The following is a 17,287-nucleotide window of genomic DNA, read 5'->3' as shown; positions in this document are numbered from 1 at the left end:
CGATGTGATGGTTTCTGATTTGTTAATATATGTATATATATATATATGTTCTATTTTACATATTGTTTAAATGTGGGTTTAAACTGGGCTAGGTTTCCTGAAGTCATCTTAGCTAAAAGCATGTGGCTGAACTTATTAGTATTATTTAAACTGGGAACAATTAATATTATTATATATTTTTTTTTTAATTCTGTCCTGATTTCTCGAACAAAATGTTAATAATAATTAAAATATTTATAGTCATGTGCCCACAAATAAAACAGGAATGAGCTGTTTAATAAATTTACCTGATTCAATTTTGACATTGGTATAAATATCAAAAAAGCAATAAATAAAAAAAATCAATTTGATCTTTCTAAATAAGGTTTGTAATTTAAACATAGCTTTCTTTCTTTTCTTTTTTAAAAAGAAAAACTAGTAAAAAAAAAGATTTAAAATATATATATATTTAAGTATGTTTTTCTCAACAAAAAATAAATAAAAATAAAAAAGTAAACATCCAAAAAGAAAAAAAGTTAAGATTTTTAAGAATTTAACTGTTAAATGTTGGAAAAAAATCCCTAAAAAAATATTTTTAATTAAACTTTTTTGAATGCATTATCTGAGCTGTGATTGGTCGCAAGTGCATCTTCTAATCTTTGTCCAGCAGCGCCCTCTAGTGGCAGCTTTCACTGACACAACACCGATAGATAGATAGATAGATAGGTAGATAGAAATTCTAGCAATAATCTACTGTTTAATTTATATATATATATAAAAAAACAAAGAAGACCCACTCATTTAAGATTTATTTATAAAACACTAGTGTCAGAAACACTAAAGTAATACACATTGTAGTGGTTACGATCGGAAGACATCAGTACCTTTATAATAATAACAATAATAATAATAATAAGCATTCTACAAAAAATCAACAAAACCCATATCATCATCCCAAAACTCAAAAACTCATAAAAAATTAATTATAAACCTTTTATACATTTCTTACACCAGTCTCAAAACATCATCAACAACAAAAAGCTCTGAACTCCAGTTACACGAGAACTGTGATCAGAGCTGTGATCTTCAGCTGCTTTATTATTCATCATTATCTATTTACATCACGCTGTGTAACAACAGGTCAGATTAGACAATAACTTTCCAGAACAATCCAAAATCTGGAACAATCCTGATTCTAATCCAGATTAAAGTGTTTGATCTTTCTTCAGGTCTTTAAGTGAACTAGAGGGCTGAAAAATTGCTTTAGAGTGATGGTCACTAACTCTGGCCTTGGAGGACCCCCTGCCCAGCACATATTAGGCCACTTTAATACCCATTTGTTCTGGAGCATAGAGGTGGTCTCACTCCAGATCAACTGAACCCATTCATCAGTTAGTCTTTAGGAAAAAATTATATAAAAAAAATAATACAAATAAAAACCATAAAAATCTTGCATGGTTCAGATCTTCTGACCAAAAGAAAGATCAGGAAGTTGTTATTATTGGCTATTATCTTGTCACATGGAAGCCTATCAGCTTGGCGGATTGCCTTTCCAGATGTTGTATCAAATTCTGCAACACTGCCAGTATCTGACTCCCCTCAAAATCACAAGTATTAGTGTAAAGATACGTGTCCACCAGCACTTAAGCTTTAGTGCATCCTATTCGTTTCAATGGAGAGAGACGCTGCATGCTGTGGTGCATGCTGGGTTGCGTTGTGTTTAACACAGCCTCACGAAAAAATATCTGGAAACAAAGTTCAGCAGAGCTCAACTTTATTCAAATGAATCTAGCTGCCGGACTGCATCTAACCAATCAAGGAACAGTAGGCTGCTACGTCACACGCACACAAGCACAACAACGCATTCAAACAGATACCGTTCAACCACAGAAAAGAAGCTGAAAATGGCAGAATATGGATTTATAGCACTGTAGACTAAAGTGAAGTTGATTAAAAATTCAAAATATTAAACTGATGATAAATGATTGCCTGTAGGGGTGGGCGATATGACTCTTAAATAATATCATCAATATTTCATGGTATTTTCACGATAACGATACTAAATAAAATTTCAAACAAATTTGATTACTGCATTCAATATGATATACGGCGCACCCCTAACTGAGATATTAAAAGAAATACAAGAATTTTATCAGAATTTTATCATTTTTCAACAGAAGTCAATGATCCAGAATATCATGATACTAATAATATTAATAATGCACTCCAAATATCTCCATATATCCAGGATTAAAGTAAAATAAATGATACTGGACAGATCGAATCTGTATTTAGTAGATATATAATGGGAAAATGGGACCAGTGTGATTTTTTCTTTTGCTAAAAACAGTATTAAAAAAAAAAAAGGTGGTGGTATGGTACGATATTTCAGGGTATAATATCATTTACGATATTTAAAAATGTTGGTGATATTATTGAGTACGATATGATATGGCACAGCACTAAATTAAAAAAAATGTCACGGACACGTCCATCCACGGCGAGCCGAAAGATCTGGCTTGAGAGAACGTGTTGAAGAAAAGTGCTAGTGGACATGTTAATCTACAGTTACAGTAGATACAGTATGTGGTACACCAGCAACAGATTATGTGGGTGTACTACACGATAGAAGAAGCAAAAGCACAGCAGTACATGTACAACAGATTATGGTGCTAATGATTCTGTATCTACTGTAACTGTAGATTTCTTGAAGTTCTTTAGTGTGATTAGTTATGCAGTAGTGCAAAACACTATGTAACAAACCCATATAAACCTTGGTTCAGACCCCGTTCCTAACATCTCAGACTGAGCTAATCCGCTAATCAGCTAATGCTTCATGTGCTGAAGCTCATATTAGAGCAGAAATCACTAAAATGTGCAGGGCAGGTTGAGGGTCCTCCAAAAAAGCACTGCTGTTGCAAAGAAAGAGAGCTGTACCCAAACAACCGAACACCAGGGGGCAGCATGGTTGAGCGATTGTGAACTGCAGGGAATGATTGTGCAGTTTAGTGTTTCAGAATCACACAACCTGCTGAAGTGCTGAATATAAGATCAAATTGAGCTTGTACTGAATTACTGATAATTATTATTAAACACAGCGATGCTACATATCGATCCATCTCCAGACTTAAGACTCCACTGACTGAGTTCAGAGAAGCACACAGCACAACCGACTACCACTTTAAAGAGGCTTTATAAATAGTTTATAAAAGAATTTTAAGTTTATTAATGGTTACAAAATAGGAATAATCCTGATCCCACATTAATTTATATTGTTAAACCTCAGATTAGAGCTTGATAGAGCAACTATTGTTCAGCACCTCCAGGAATGCCTTCAAGACGCTGAAAAAACATTCACTTTTTGTTTACAGAATAATTCATCATGTGCTAATGTATAGCTTTAATATTAAATTACAATGTTAAAAAATTCAAAAAGTCAGAAAAGACATTTAGAATTATATTATATCGACCAAAAATGGGAAATTCATCTTGATACTAACTATTGCCATTATATCATCTAGCTCTAATCTGAGGTTTAACAGTGTAAATGAACGTGGGATTGCTAAATGGTAATTCACAGGTCACTGTTGACCTTTTTCTATTTATGTGTTGTAACTACTTATTCATGTTTTTAAAGCATTTACAACCTAATTAGTAACCAATAATAAACTCCTTTATAAACTATTTATAAACCCCTTAAAATTAGCCTTATTTAAAAGTGGTACCCAGACACCAGGAGACCTGATGAGAAGAGAAGAGACCAGGTGAGAAGAGAAGAGACCAGATGAGAAGAAAACAAAGATGGTAAGGGAAGATGTGAGATGAGAAGAGTGGAGATGAGAAGAGATAATAGAACAAATGAGATGAGAAGAGATCAGATGAGAAAAGAACAAATGCGATGAGAAGAGGAAAAATGAGAGAGATAAGAGATTAGTAAAGATGAGAAGAGTAGAGGTGAGAAGAGATGAGAAGACAAAGAAATTGAGAAAAGATAAGAGAAAAAGAAATTATAAGAGAACAGATAAGAACAAATTAGATTAGAAGACAACAAATGAGATGAGAAGAGAAGAGATTCGAAAAAATGAGAAGAGTAGAGGTAAGAAGACAAAAAAATTGAGAAAAGATGAGAAGAGAAAAAGATGAGAAGAGAAAAAGATGAGACGATAAAAAATGAGAAGAAAATAAATAAGAGAACAGATGAGAACAAATGAGATTAGAAGACAACAAATGAGATGAGAAGAGATTAGAAAAAATGAGAAGAGTAGAGGTGAGAAGAGGTGAGAAGACAAAAAAATTGAGAAAAGATGAGAAGTGAAGAGAATATACTTTTTTTTTTTTAAAGTCTATTATTTCCTTCTAACAGCAGAGCAGGGATGAAGTTAGCAGCTGTGTGACATCTGGGAAACGTCCGAGCCATTTTTCTTCTTTTACAGATCCTGGCAGCCCATGATTCCTCCAGGTGCAGGTTTCCAGAAATAGAACAGTCGTTCGTTATGTAAGGAAGCAAAGCCCTTAACGTCAAAATATTGGGAAAGACATTGAAAGTGCCTTTTCCCTCGTAGCCAAGTCTCGAGTGCAGTTCTCCAATGCCCTCAAAATTACAAAAGCCAACACAAACATTCCAACCGCTGCAGCAGAACTTATTCCCACTTATTAACATTATGACCACACACCATCTCCACAGCTTCACCGCTTTACGTAAACTCATCAGTCTATAGGTAATGATGATGAAGAGAAGAATGGTCCAAAATGGTCTAGAAAAGTCCAGAACAGTCCGGCTCTGTTTGGTCACCAGTGCCTCCAGTCTCCAGTCTGTGCGTAGGCTCTCCGTGAGCAGGGTCCAGGAGGGTCCAGTAAAGAGTCTCGTGGGTGGGCTACGTGCTGGTGCCGTTGTTCTCCAGGCCGGCCCGGTCCGGAGCCAGTTTTGTGGGGCTGGGGTTGGGCGAGAGGTCGCTGGACCTCGTTGGGCTGTGAGTCCTCCACAGGTTCTGCTGCAGCTCGTCCAGCTCGGCCGGCAGATGGATGCCCAGCTCCTGGTTCAGTGCCAAGGCCTCGAAACAGTCCTCCAGCTTCTCGAAGGAGGGTCTGGAGAGAGGGGAAAACAAAGAGGAAAAAGGAGGTCAATGATTGGTTTAGATGCAGCAGTGCTGCTGGAGTTTTTAAACACTGTAAGCTTAATAAACTCACTGTTCACTCTATCACACACTCCTACCTACAGCTGCTCCACCTTGTAGATAAAGTAAATTCAGAGACAGAAGCTCTGAATCTATTGCTGCACAGGTTGTTTGTGTTGGTTATGATCTATTCTTTAATATTAGCTAGTCCTTAATTAAGTGTCTAGAGTTTAGATCAGACATTATGAGCCTGAGCCCAATTTAAAGTCCCCATTCGTAAGTAAAAATCATTAAAACTTGACCTTTTCAACTACGATTCCAAAAAAAAACAGCTCTCGAAAGTATTAAAGAGATCACTTCAGTTTCTAAATCAGTTTCTCTGATTTAGCTATTTATATGTTTATATTTGAGTAAAATGAACATTGTTGTTTTATTTTATAAACTACGGGCAAATTTAAAATAAAAATATTGTCATTTACATCATTCATTTGCAGAAAATGATAAATGGCTGAAATAACAATAAAGATACAGAGCTTTCAGACCTCAAATAATGCAAAGGAAAAAGAGTTCAGAAATTAATATTTAGTGGAATAAGCCTGATTTTTCAAGCATCTTGGCATGTTCTCCTCCACCAGTCTTTATGCCACTCCTGGTTTGAAAATTCAAGCAGTTCAGCTTGGTTTGATGGTTTGTGATCATCCATCTTCCTTCTGATTATATTCCAGAGGTTTTCAATTTGGTAAAATCAAAGAGACTTTTTTAAGTGATCTCTTATTTTATTCCAGAGCTGTATATAGCATTAATCCTAAACCTGACTCAGCAGAACTCCAGCAGCACTTGATGCAGAAGCATAAATTGACTGTTCCTTGAATGAACAAGCAAAAAAGAGATGCTAGCTTTGATTGCAGTCATCTTTTGCAATGGGGGTGAGTGCAAACAAACTGGTCTAAGTTTCAAAGAGTCTATCATTTAAAAGCATATTAATAAATACATCTAGAAACAGTGGATGTGTGTTAACAAGCAACTTTTCCATCTAATTGTTCATCAATGGTCACATGATGTTGCTCACAGGACAGTGCTGGTGGACTATTATCAGTTCAGAGTGACACTGAGGTGTTAAAAAACTCCAGCAGCACTGCTGTGTCTGATTCACTAAATCAGAGAAACACAGCTACACTGTCAGCAGCAGTGTTAGTTATTTTGTGTTGTGCAGGTACGAGTGGACAGTGAGTGGACACAGAGTTTAAGAACGCCAAAAGCACCGCTGTTTGAGCCATAGGGGTGAATGGAGACATACTGTACTCTTTTACAGAGAGTCTATAGTTCAAAAGCAGATTAATGAATAAATAAAAAACAGCGGGCATGTGTTAACAAGTAACTTTCCTCCCAGTGTTAAAAACAGTTCCAGTACATGTTCTTCCACTACTTATTAATGACTAACCCGAGGCAGGGGTGAGATCTGAACAGCGGATACTCCAGGGCTGGATTTATTTGGAGTACACAAAATCTGACTGGAGTAAACATGAGAAAAGCCATTAGCTGCACTGGGCGTGTTGATGGGAGTGATGGCATGTTTTGCTGCGCTCTGTGGAGCATGTTGTTCTCGATGGGTTCTGTGGCTTTGGAGAGGGAGAGAATAGCGTGTTTACTGTACTGGGCGAGATAGCGAGAGAGAACATCCTCTATGCTGGGTTGCTTAAGAAAGCAGAGAAGAATTCTGCTTCTATCACTTGCTTACATCTTTCTCTAAGCTCCTTCTGTCTGAAGTCAAAACAACCACCTGCGTGACGTCCACGCTGACAAATCTCTCATACAACTGCATTCAGCCGTCCAGCAAGCAGAACTAAAGCTGGCACAACACGAAGAGGAAACTCTCTAGATTTTTATTAATAGTCAAGGTAGTTGGAAAAATGATGGTCATCCAACTGAAATCATGCCCTACACTTCATTAAATAAAGTATAATAAAGGATCTTTAGGCCATTAAAAGGTTTTTGATAAAGCTTTCTATGAACGTCTGGTCTATAAAACTCTTTGGTCACATTATAAACATGGCTATAATCTTTATGGTCGACTTGATAAAGCTGATCCATCCTCAAGCTGGTCAAGCAGTTAAAGTTCTTTAAAGGTTAAGAAGTAGTTTGGCATTCGGTTCACTGTGGACCTCTGCCTCGCTCCGCCTCCAGCCTCATAATTTTCATAAACACATTCAATCGTATCACAATTACAATTAAAATATGATTCATCATTCAGCTATAGTAGAAACCAGATATGCCAATAGCTCCTTTTCTCTTTTTGTTCTTTTTTGGTTAAATTGATGTACATACATAACCTACACTATTCAAAATAAAGATGCATCAAATTGTTCTTTGTGGGAAGCCATATAGGATATATATAAAGAACTGTCTTTGAAATAGAGACTTGTGTGAGAGTTTGAAGAACCTATGAATAAAAATTTTGTCATTTAGAGCATTTATTTGCAGAGCTTTCAGACCTCAAATAATGCTAAAAAAAGTTCATATTCTTAAAGTTTTAAGAGTTCAGATTTCAATATTTGGTGAATAACCCTGTTTTTTAATCACAGTTTTCATGCATCTTGGCATGTTCTCCTCCACCAGTCTTACACACTGCTTTTGGATAACTTTATGCCTGCACTCCTGGTGGAAAGATTCAAGCAGTTCAGTTTGGTTTCATGGCTCGTGCTCATCCGTCTTCCTCTTGATTATATTCCAGAGGTTTTCAACAAGAAACTCATCATTTTTTAAGTGGTCTCTGTATTTATGGAACCAAGGTCTTCAAATCTGGACCAAATCTGGCTAACAGATTTATTAAGAGGAAGAACTGATCAGCCAGCCTGACCAGCTTGAGGTATCCAGGTTGTTTGATAAGCAAGATGATAAGCTCAGATGTTCAGGGCAGGAAAATGGGCTTAAGGTCCAGATTTGAAGGTTTATGTTCAACACTCAAAACCAGTCTATGCTGACATCATAATTTGAGTTTGATTGACTAGTGGGTCTAAATAACCACTATGACCAAGCTGTTCATATTTAGTAAACTAAATACAATCTGGGTTGGTTTCTGAGACAGGGATTAGGCCTAGTTATAGACTATGGTCTTCTTTAATTGAAAAATCTCCATTTTAATTGCTGTGTAGTCTGAACCAGAACTGATTAGTTTTTTTTAGCAAGACATTGAGAGTTTAAACAAGCTTTACAGTCCATTTTGAACACACTTTTCTTTCTTTTGAATCACTCTGTATCACCCCACAGAATAGTTACCGAAAGCAATGCTTCAGAGCAGTCAGTAGAAGGCACTCACCGACTATCTGGTATAAGGTCACAACAGGCCACAGCCAATGGGAAGAAAGCAAGAGGACAGTCCTCAGGAAGGAACTTCTCTATGAATTTTCCCACATTAAGGCCGAAGTCCAGCGTCCGAGGCAGACACTCCGGATCTGCATACACCTGCCCGATAATCTGCAGCCAAAAACACACAGAACATTAATGAATGAACATTTAGAACGTGTAAAATCAATACAGAGACAAACTGAAGCTTAAACTAGCAGAGCCAGAAACATGGCTTAACACATGAAGATTTGCATAAATCCTTCTAGAACAATCCCAGTATGTAAAACAGTCTGTCTGGAGAGTAAAAGGGAGAAATAAAAAAGAGAGAGAAAAAAGAGGAGAGCTTACCTCACAGAGAACGATCCCAAACGAGAACACGTCCACCTTTTCATCATAGCGTTTACCTGTTCCACACAGAACATTACAGACACATCAGAAAAAGAACCTTAAAATACACTAATGTTGATTACAAATGAAGGGTAATTAGGGCTAATGTAGCTAACAAGTAAACAAGTAATAGAAGAGAATAGCTAAACAATTAGCACTGGAGCTACGAGGCTAATGTAGCTAACAAGTACTAGAAGAGTATAGCTCAACAATTAACACTAAAGCTATGAAGCTAATGTAGCTAACAAGTAATACAAGAGTATAGCTCAACAATTAGCACTGGAGCTACGAGGCTAATGTAGCTAACAAGTAACACAAAAGTATAGCTCAACAATTAGCACTGGAGCTACGAGACTAATGTAGCTAACAAGTAAAAGAAAGGTACAGCCCAACAACTAGCACTGAAGCTATTAGGATAATGTAGCTAGCTAACAAGTAATACAAGAGTATAGCTCAACAATTAGCACTGGAGCGACAGGGCTAATGTAGCTAACAAGTAATAGAAAAGGATAGCTCAACAATTAGCACTGGAGCTACAAGGATACTGTAGCTAGCTAACAAGTTATAGATGAGTAAGTTATATGTAAACAATTAGCACTGGAGCTGTGAGGCAAATGTAGCTAACAAGTAATACAAGAGTATAGCTCAACAATTAGAACTGGAGCTACGAGGCTAATGTAGCTAACAAGTAATACAACAGTATAGCTTAACAATTAGCACTGGAGCTACAAGGCTAATGAAGCTAAAAAGTAATCCAAGAGTATAGCTCAACAATTAGAACTGGAGCTACGAGGCTAATGAAGCTAACAAGTAATCCAAGAGTATAGCTCAACAATTAGCACTGGAGCGATGAGGCTAATGTAGCTAACAAATAATAGAAGAGTACAGCTGACAATTAGCAATAGAGCTATGATGCTAAAGTAGCTAACAAGTAATAGAAGAATACAGCCCAACAATATTACCCTTCTATTACTAACAAGTAATAGAAGAGTATAGTTTAACAATTAGCACTGGAGCAACAAGGCTAATAAAGCTAACAAGTAATAGAGTACAGCTCAACAATTAGCATTGTTCTTAGATTTGGTCTAAAAAGAAAGTGAAGAAAAAAAAACAACAATAAAATTCTTAATTTTAAGCATAAATAAATAAATAAATAAATAAAACTTTTCTGGCGAAAAATGAACAATTTATAAGATAACGGAATCTGTAACTGACAAATAAATGGCTAAAAATAACATAAACATAAGATGCATATGGTTAGTCCAACTCACCATAAATCGTCTGTGATCAGGAGCTGAAGTTTGCTATTCACAAAATTAGCTTGTTAATTTTTTTTTTCCTTTCCACCTTAAATGCAGCAGCCTTAGCAACCACTGCTACATTATTTAAGGTGGAATGGGAAATCTAGCAAACTAGCTAGCCACTACTAAAACTACATTAAACTAATAAAAACTTTTTTTATTTTTTTCATTTTTACAAAAAAGATACTACATGCACGGATTCCTTTGCCATAAATATGAATGACTGAATATGACCGTGAGTCATCCTCCTCACCGTTCAGCATCTCCGGGGCCATCCAGTACGGGTTGCCCACCACTGTGTAGCGTTTTTTCCGGTCTATATTCCGGCGGAAGATCCTCTTCTTATTGTTGGGCTTATTGTCCGGTGGAGGTTTCACCTTGTCTTCCATGACGAGTCGGGATAGACCGAAATCCGCCACCACCACTGTGTTATCCTGCAAGAATCATATGAAACAAGGGTCAATTCACATAACAGCTTAAAGTAGCATTAAGCATCATATGTTCTGTAGTAAATCATAACATGATTAGGATGTATCATCAGATAGATATTAGGGGTGTCACAATCTCGATATTTTATCGAAATCGAATCGAAATGAGGTCATGGTCTCGAGTATCGAAGTCAAAAAGAGGATCGACGATCCCTCCCGCGCGCGCTACGCAAATAGCGCAGCGCGCTACGCAAATGGCGCGGCACCAACACAGCGCATCCTATTCATTTAAATAGAGAGCCGCTGCATGAGCGCAGCCCCGCCCTCAGTTCTGCTGTGTGAGAGACAGCTGCCTTTCAACCACGGAGGAGAAACTGAAAACGGATTTATAGAAATATAGACAGGGCTCTCAAGTTTTGAGTGTCGGCGGGAGTGTGATCACTGTTTTTTATCTGTCCAACGGGGGAGGGGGGGCGGGGGTTGGGCGCGCAGGTTTTGTATCTGTATCTAACGGAGGGATGGGTGCGCGCAGGTGAGAGCGTGTGAACTCGCTGAAATGCGTGTGTCAGTGTGACTTGAGAACACTGACTATAGATCACAGTGAGGTGGATTAAAAATCTTAAACTTATAATTGACTACACCTGTTGCTTTCCATTGAATTAAAAAAACATCTTTCTCTCAGATAAAGTAAACACAAGCGTGTTTCTGACTAAAATAAAAGCTTTTCAGGAGAGATATAAGTTATGTGTAAATATTTATAAGACAATACCTGACAAAATCTGTTTTAATGACGTTAATAAACATCACTGTGACAGCGCTAGTCACAGTTTCACCACATCACTTATCTAACCAGCCTGTACTGATTTCTGCCCCCCAATAATGCTTTCAATAACCTCTAATAGCCTTTAATAGTCTTCAGTAGCCTTTAAAAGACTTACCTGGCGGCCGTGGTGTGTCCACTAAACTCCGTAGTTATAAACATCCTGAGGTTAGCAGCGCGCTAACTGACCTGTTTATAATGTAATCCGAGCAGTGCCTCCGTGTCGGCTGTTCTAACCTGCTGCTGTTAGCTGCTTGGGCTGAAAGATGAACTGTAGTGAGCTGTATTATCCGGTTAGTGGGGTTAAAACCTTTATTTGTTTACAGAAACAGTAAAAACGGACTGGCTGAGCTCTGTAGCCCGTGGCTGGGCTGTACTGAAGTAGTGACTGAGTGAAGAGAGCGGGGCTTGTGCTGCTGCAGCTCCGACTAGTGGTTGGATGAAGAACTGCAGCTTCATGTAATGAGCAGTTTCACCAGCCATCCACACACAGCTCTGATAAACTGCTTGTTTTAATAGTGCACACTGTTGCTACCAAAAAAAGTCACTAGATGGCATTACCATATATATCTTAATAAATAATAATAATAATAATAATAATAATAATATTTATAATATTTATAATAATAATAATAAATATATTATTTAAATTTTATGAGGCATAAAATAATAACAAGAAAAAAAAAACAAGAAAATCGAGAATCGAATCGAATCGTGACCCTCAAATCGAAAATGAAATCGAATCGAGGATTTAGAGAATCGTGACACCCCTAATAGATATAAAGGAAACATGCTGAGTTTAGGCACTAGCAGCTCCTGAAAGCAGAGCTTCAGCCAGTATTTTCTTATTAAAACTGTATGTCAAGTCACGGTAATCTGTGTGGGGGTTTTAGCCTCCAAATACGCCAACCACACCAGTCAGGGTTGCCAGGTATAGACAGCAAAATGCAAAAACAGTGTACTGCAGGCATGGAAACAGGTGAGCTGGCTATTTCTCTGCTGAACAGGCAATCACCTAGCTTCAGTAAGGTTTGCTAACCATATATCATTTTGGACACTAAAACTTACAGCTCTGTAAAAAATAAGAGACCACTTCAGTTTCTGAATCAGTTTCTCTGATTATTTTTAGGTATATATTCCAAATAAAATATTGTCAATTAGAGCATTTATTTCCATGAGAAATGAAAATGAGAAATGGCTGAAATAACAAAAAAGATGAGACTATTTTAAGACCTCAAATAATGCAAAGAAAACAAGTTCATATTCATCAAGTTTTAAGAGTTCAGAAATCAATATTTGATGGAATAACCCTGGTTTTAATCACAGTTTTTATGCATCTTGGCATCATGTTCTCCTCCACCAGTCTTACACACTGCTTTTAGATAATTTTATGCCTTTACTCCTGGTTAAAAAAATCAAGCAGCTACTGAAATCAGAGAAACTGGTCTTTTAATTTTTTCCACAGCTGTATTTCTGAACACATATCAGACACTTTCTCCTGCTGATTCTTATCTAGCTTCCCACACACAACTACCAGTGTCCTCTGAGACTTTCTGAATCTGTCTCTCTCTCTCTGTGTCTCTCTCTCTCTGTGTCTCTCTCTCTCTGTGTCTCTCTCTCTCTGTGTCTCTCTCTCTCTGTGTCTCTCTCTCTCTGTGTCTCTCTCTCTCTGTGTCTCTCTCTCTCTGTGTCTCTCTCTCTCTGTGTCTCTCTTGCATAACTTGTTTTTGTTTTTCACCTCCTCAGCCTTCTCTGCCTGTGCTGACAGGACGGCTGGGCTGCTCCTCCCTCAGTGAGCACTCAGCTAATGACAGTCAATCCAGCAGCAGCAGCAGCAGCACAAAAACACCATCATTTCAACACCATCTCTCTCTCTCTCTCTCTCTCTCTCTCTCTCTGCAGACACTGAAAGGAGTGCTGCAGATCACAGCACTGGAGGAATGAAGGAGTGCGCCAGTGGGTGACAGAATCAGTCGCTGCTTATTAAAAGAGATTAAGAAGTGAGGAGGATTTAAAAAAAAATATATATATATATATATATATATAAAAAATATTACGTACCAGTTTCACCAGGCAGTTGTGAGAGTTGAGATCTCTGTGGATGATGTTCACTGAATGCAGATAGGCCTGAAATGACAGGAAATGGAAAATAGAACAGCATTTATAAGTGAGGATGGGAAATGTAAAAAAAAAATAATTAATTAATTAATATATTAATAAAAACATACATATTTGGGTCATTCCACCATATTGGTGCAACTTGCTTGTTGTAACTCTTCCAAAGAGTTAAACTTAATTTTTATTTATTTATTTATTTATTTATTTATTTAACTTTTTCAACTCTGAATCTAGTAACACATGTATTTAACTATTTAAAACATGTACTGGTCAAACTGCCAGCTTTTTTATATTTTTTTATGTTTCTAAGCCGAAGATGGTTACAAAACTCATGTGACATTTAAAAAGCATGTTTAGTCCACTAATTTCTTTGATTTTCTCTCAAGAAAGCCTTTATTTTAAAGAAATGGTCGACAGCATGTTTAAATAATTGATATTTAATTGATATTTATGACAAAAAAATCACTCCTGTTAATGGCACTCATTCCTGTTACTCAAACTCACTCTTGTTACTGGCACTCATCCCTGTTACTTTTTATGTTTTGCTTAACAGGAATAATAGTAACAGGAATGAGTTTTTAGCACAGAATTAGCAAAAATTTTAAATGGCATTAAATTAGCTAAATGGCGGCTATGCTAATACCATGAGGACGTTGAGCACAACATTAGGAACAATTAACATAATGTTAGATTTTGTTGTTCTGTGATTAACTGTATATTGCAATATTAAAAATACACAAATTTACCCAAATATTTTGTCATGACACAATAATAATAATGATGCAATATTTGGATTTAAATATTATTATATTGTATTAGGTGGATACAACTAATAATATGGTAGACATTGTATTAAATAAATTAGAACAGTGTTAATTTCCTTTGTATTAAGCACTAAAAAAAGTTTTGAAAAATGTATAGATATTGCCTTTGCGAGTGCTTAATACTCTAAATAAGAACTATTAGTTGTTAAGGCCACATAAAAAACTCCACCCAGATAGGGACTTGAACCCAAGACTCTAGTGCTGCTTAGAGGTGAATGTGCTAACCACTGAGCCGCTGTGTCGCCTAAATAATAACTGTAGTTTTGTTTGTCCCCCTAAAGAAATTAAACTATGTTTACTCTTAAGTTTTTCTCCGTAATTTACCATAAAGTCAGAACAATGATGCAACCTTTACACCACTAATCGGATACACATACACATAAAATAAACACTTTATGTGGGAATAAAAAAGTTAAAACCATACAAATGGAGGGCATATTTTTACATTTTCTTACTTTTTATATTTTCAAAGCACCTTAAGGGACTGACAGTAATATACATATATATGAATGGATAAGTGTGACAGTTCCTTGGAGACACCAAGGTTTCATAGCTGCACACTATTCACTCACTACAGATCACTCACGAGACCAGTGTGGAAGGAATGGTCTTTCAAAACAGTCTGAACCTGAGTGCACTATAAAAACAACAAAGCCTCTACTGGAAGAAAAGTGCATTTATGCATTAAAGCAGCTTTAAAGGAACTGAAGATTTTTAAAACTAAATGTGCAACTCAGCAATGGAGCACATTCTTCTCAGTTTTATCTCGTACTCTTGTTGTTTATCTGTGTTTTTAGAGATTTAGGAGACGCACTAAACTCAGAGCATTCACCGTAATCACGCCAATCATTTAAATGAGTCGAGTCTGCCACTCACCATTCCAGAAGCAATGCCCTTGGCAAAGCTAACCCTCTGCATCCATGGGAACGGGTCCTGAAGAATGAGAGAGAGAGAGAGAGAGAGAGAGAGAGAGAGAGAGAGAGAGAGAGAGAGAGAGAGAGAGAGAGAGAGAGGGAGTGTGAATAGGTGGCTTTAAAGACAATAAACAATAAGAACTGCATCATGTGATTGTTCAGTCCTACTCTAAAGAAACAACAGGGGGGCATTTAAATACTGAACACAGGTGAACTGAACTGGATCAAATGTTTGTTAAATATTCCATATACAGCTCTGGATAAAAAATAAAACCACTTAAAAATGATGAGTTTCTTTGATTTTGCCAAATTGAAAACCTCTGGAATATAATCAAGAGGAAGATGGATGATCACAAGCCATCAAACCAAACTGAACTGCTTGAATTTTTACACCAGGAGTAAAGGCATAAAGTTATCCAAAAGCAGTGTGCAGGACTGGTGGAGGAGAACATGATGCCAAGATGCATGAAAACTGTGATTAAAAAACAGGGATATTCCACCAAATATCGATTTCTATTGATTTGAACTCTAAAAACTTTATGAATATGAACTTGTTGAGCTCCGCATCCTTTTTTTTGTTATTACAAAAGAGGCCCCTTAATTATTTCCAGAGCTGTATGTGGAACACTGTGTACAGACCAAGATATATATCAAATTTTCCAAAAACAATGTGTTAAATATTTGATAAAAACAAGTGGAGAAATCTAGCTTTCCTCATAGAACACATTATAAAAGTTTATTTATTTATTTATTTTTTTTTAATCAAAAACGTGCTTAAGGGCAAAATGCCATGTACTGTAATTTCACCAAGAAATGTTTTAAAATGAAAGACAAGCGGAGTTCTGGTATGGATAAGAATACCCAAATCATTAACTGTACATGTGAGAAACCCCTTAAACTGAAAGAATTCTGCATGGAGGAGTAGGAAAATGTCAGAGACAAGCAGGTAAGTTACTGGGCCTATTCAACTGAGGTCATTTCAGCCATTTCAAGGGGAATAAGAGCCATTCAGGCATAGGGAGTCCTAATGTCTGTCCATATTTATTTATTCTTATATAAAACCATGTATAAATGTTCGTACAATGTTTAATCTGTTAGGTTTCCTGTCACAATGTTCTTAGAATGTTCTTTTTTTTAATTTACCTTATTTTTTAAACAATCGGGTAACGTCACTTGTTGCTTAAATGTCACTTGAGTCAATGTTTTGATTTTTAGAATAATTTTTAGTTTTAGAATGTTACTTTTAATGTTTCCATAATGTTAGTATTAATCTAACCATTACTATAATTACATGTTTGTTGTTCTGAATGTTCCTAAAATATAATTCTGTAACATTACAGGCTAACCTTCTTGGAACCGTTTCAAAACGTTTTTCAAAAATTCTTATATTATTCTCTGCTAGCTGAGACTCTAAATACTGAACACAGATCAGTAAGAACAGTCATCTCAGCGCTCTGAGGCAACCAGGTTCCCCCCGTTCCTCTAACAGTACAGCCCTGGACCTCTTCTGCTGGCCATGTGCTGGAGGCAGCCAGAAGGAATCCCAGTGAGATGCCAGCTAAACAATCTCTCCTTTGAACCTTCTCACCTGGAAACACTTTCTCTCTCCCTGCATTCTTTCCTCCCTCTCTCTTTCTCTCTGTTCCTCCTCTACACAGCACTGTTCCTCCACATCCCTCCATTCCTCATACACAGAGTTTACCTCAGGACATCACAGCCATTCACACTCAGCGTCTGGAAGAATACCAGCAGCTCTGAGAGTCACTGATGGAGCATGAATGAATCAGAGAGGAGGAGGAGGAGAAAGAAGAAAAGGAGGATGAGAAGGAGGAGACATGATTTATCTGTCTGGACGTACCATGTCTCTAATGAAGTCCTTCAGGGTTCCTCCCTCGATGAATTCTGTGATCAGGTTCAGCCGCTTGTCTTTGTACAGAACGCCAATGAACCTCAGGACGTTGGGGTGATCCAGACTCCGCATTACTTTCACCTGGACATGAAACAAAACAGAGAGACAAAGAGAATGTTCAAGCTTATTGTTTTAACAATGAATTGAC

The 17,287-nt window shown here is 37.0% G+C and overlaps 1 protein-coding gene across 1 annotated transcript in view; it reads right to left on the bottom strand.

The window, feature by feature from the left end:
• Positions 1–771: 771 nt before the first annotated feature.
• Positions 772–17,287, bottom strand: part of limk2 (LIM domain kinase 2) — a 71,976-nt gene continuing 55,460 nt past the window's right edge. The window contains exons 10-16 of the mRNA XM_049470322.1: positions 17,089–17,220; positions 15,193–15,249; positions 13,436–13,501; positions 10,380–10,560; positions 8,787–8,842; positions 8,410–8,567; positions 772–5,064 (exon numbers count right to left, since the gene is read on the bottom strand). Of these exons, the coding sequence (XP_049326279.1) occupies positions 4,854–5,064; positions 8,410–8,567; positions 8,787–8,842; positions 10,380–10,560; positions 13,436–13,501; positions 15,193–15,249; positions 17,089–17,220 (861 nt within the window). The 3' untranslated portion in view covers positions 772–4,853. The remainder of the gene's footprint in view (positions 5,065–8,409; positions 8,568–8,786; positions 8,843–10,379; positions 10,561–13,435; positions 13,502–15,192; positions 15,250–17,088; positions 17,221–17,287) is intronic.

This window comes from Astyanax mexicanus, chromosome 22 (genome assembly GCF_023375975.1).
Source record: "Astyanax mexicanus isolate ESR-SI-001 chromosome 22, AstMex3_surface, whole genome shotgun sequence".
NCBI lineage: Eukaryota > Metazoa > Chordata > Actinopteri > Characiformes > Acestrorhamphidae > Astyanax > Astyanax mexicanus.
Note: the sequence above shows the minus strand (reverse complement) of the source record. Positions and strands in the feature narration are given on the sequence as shown.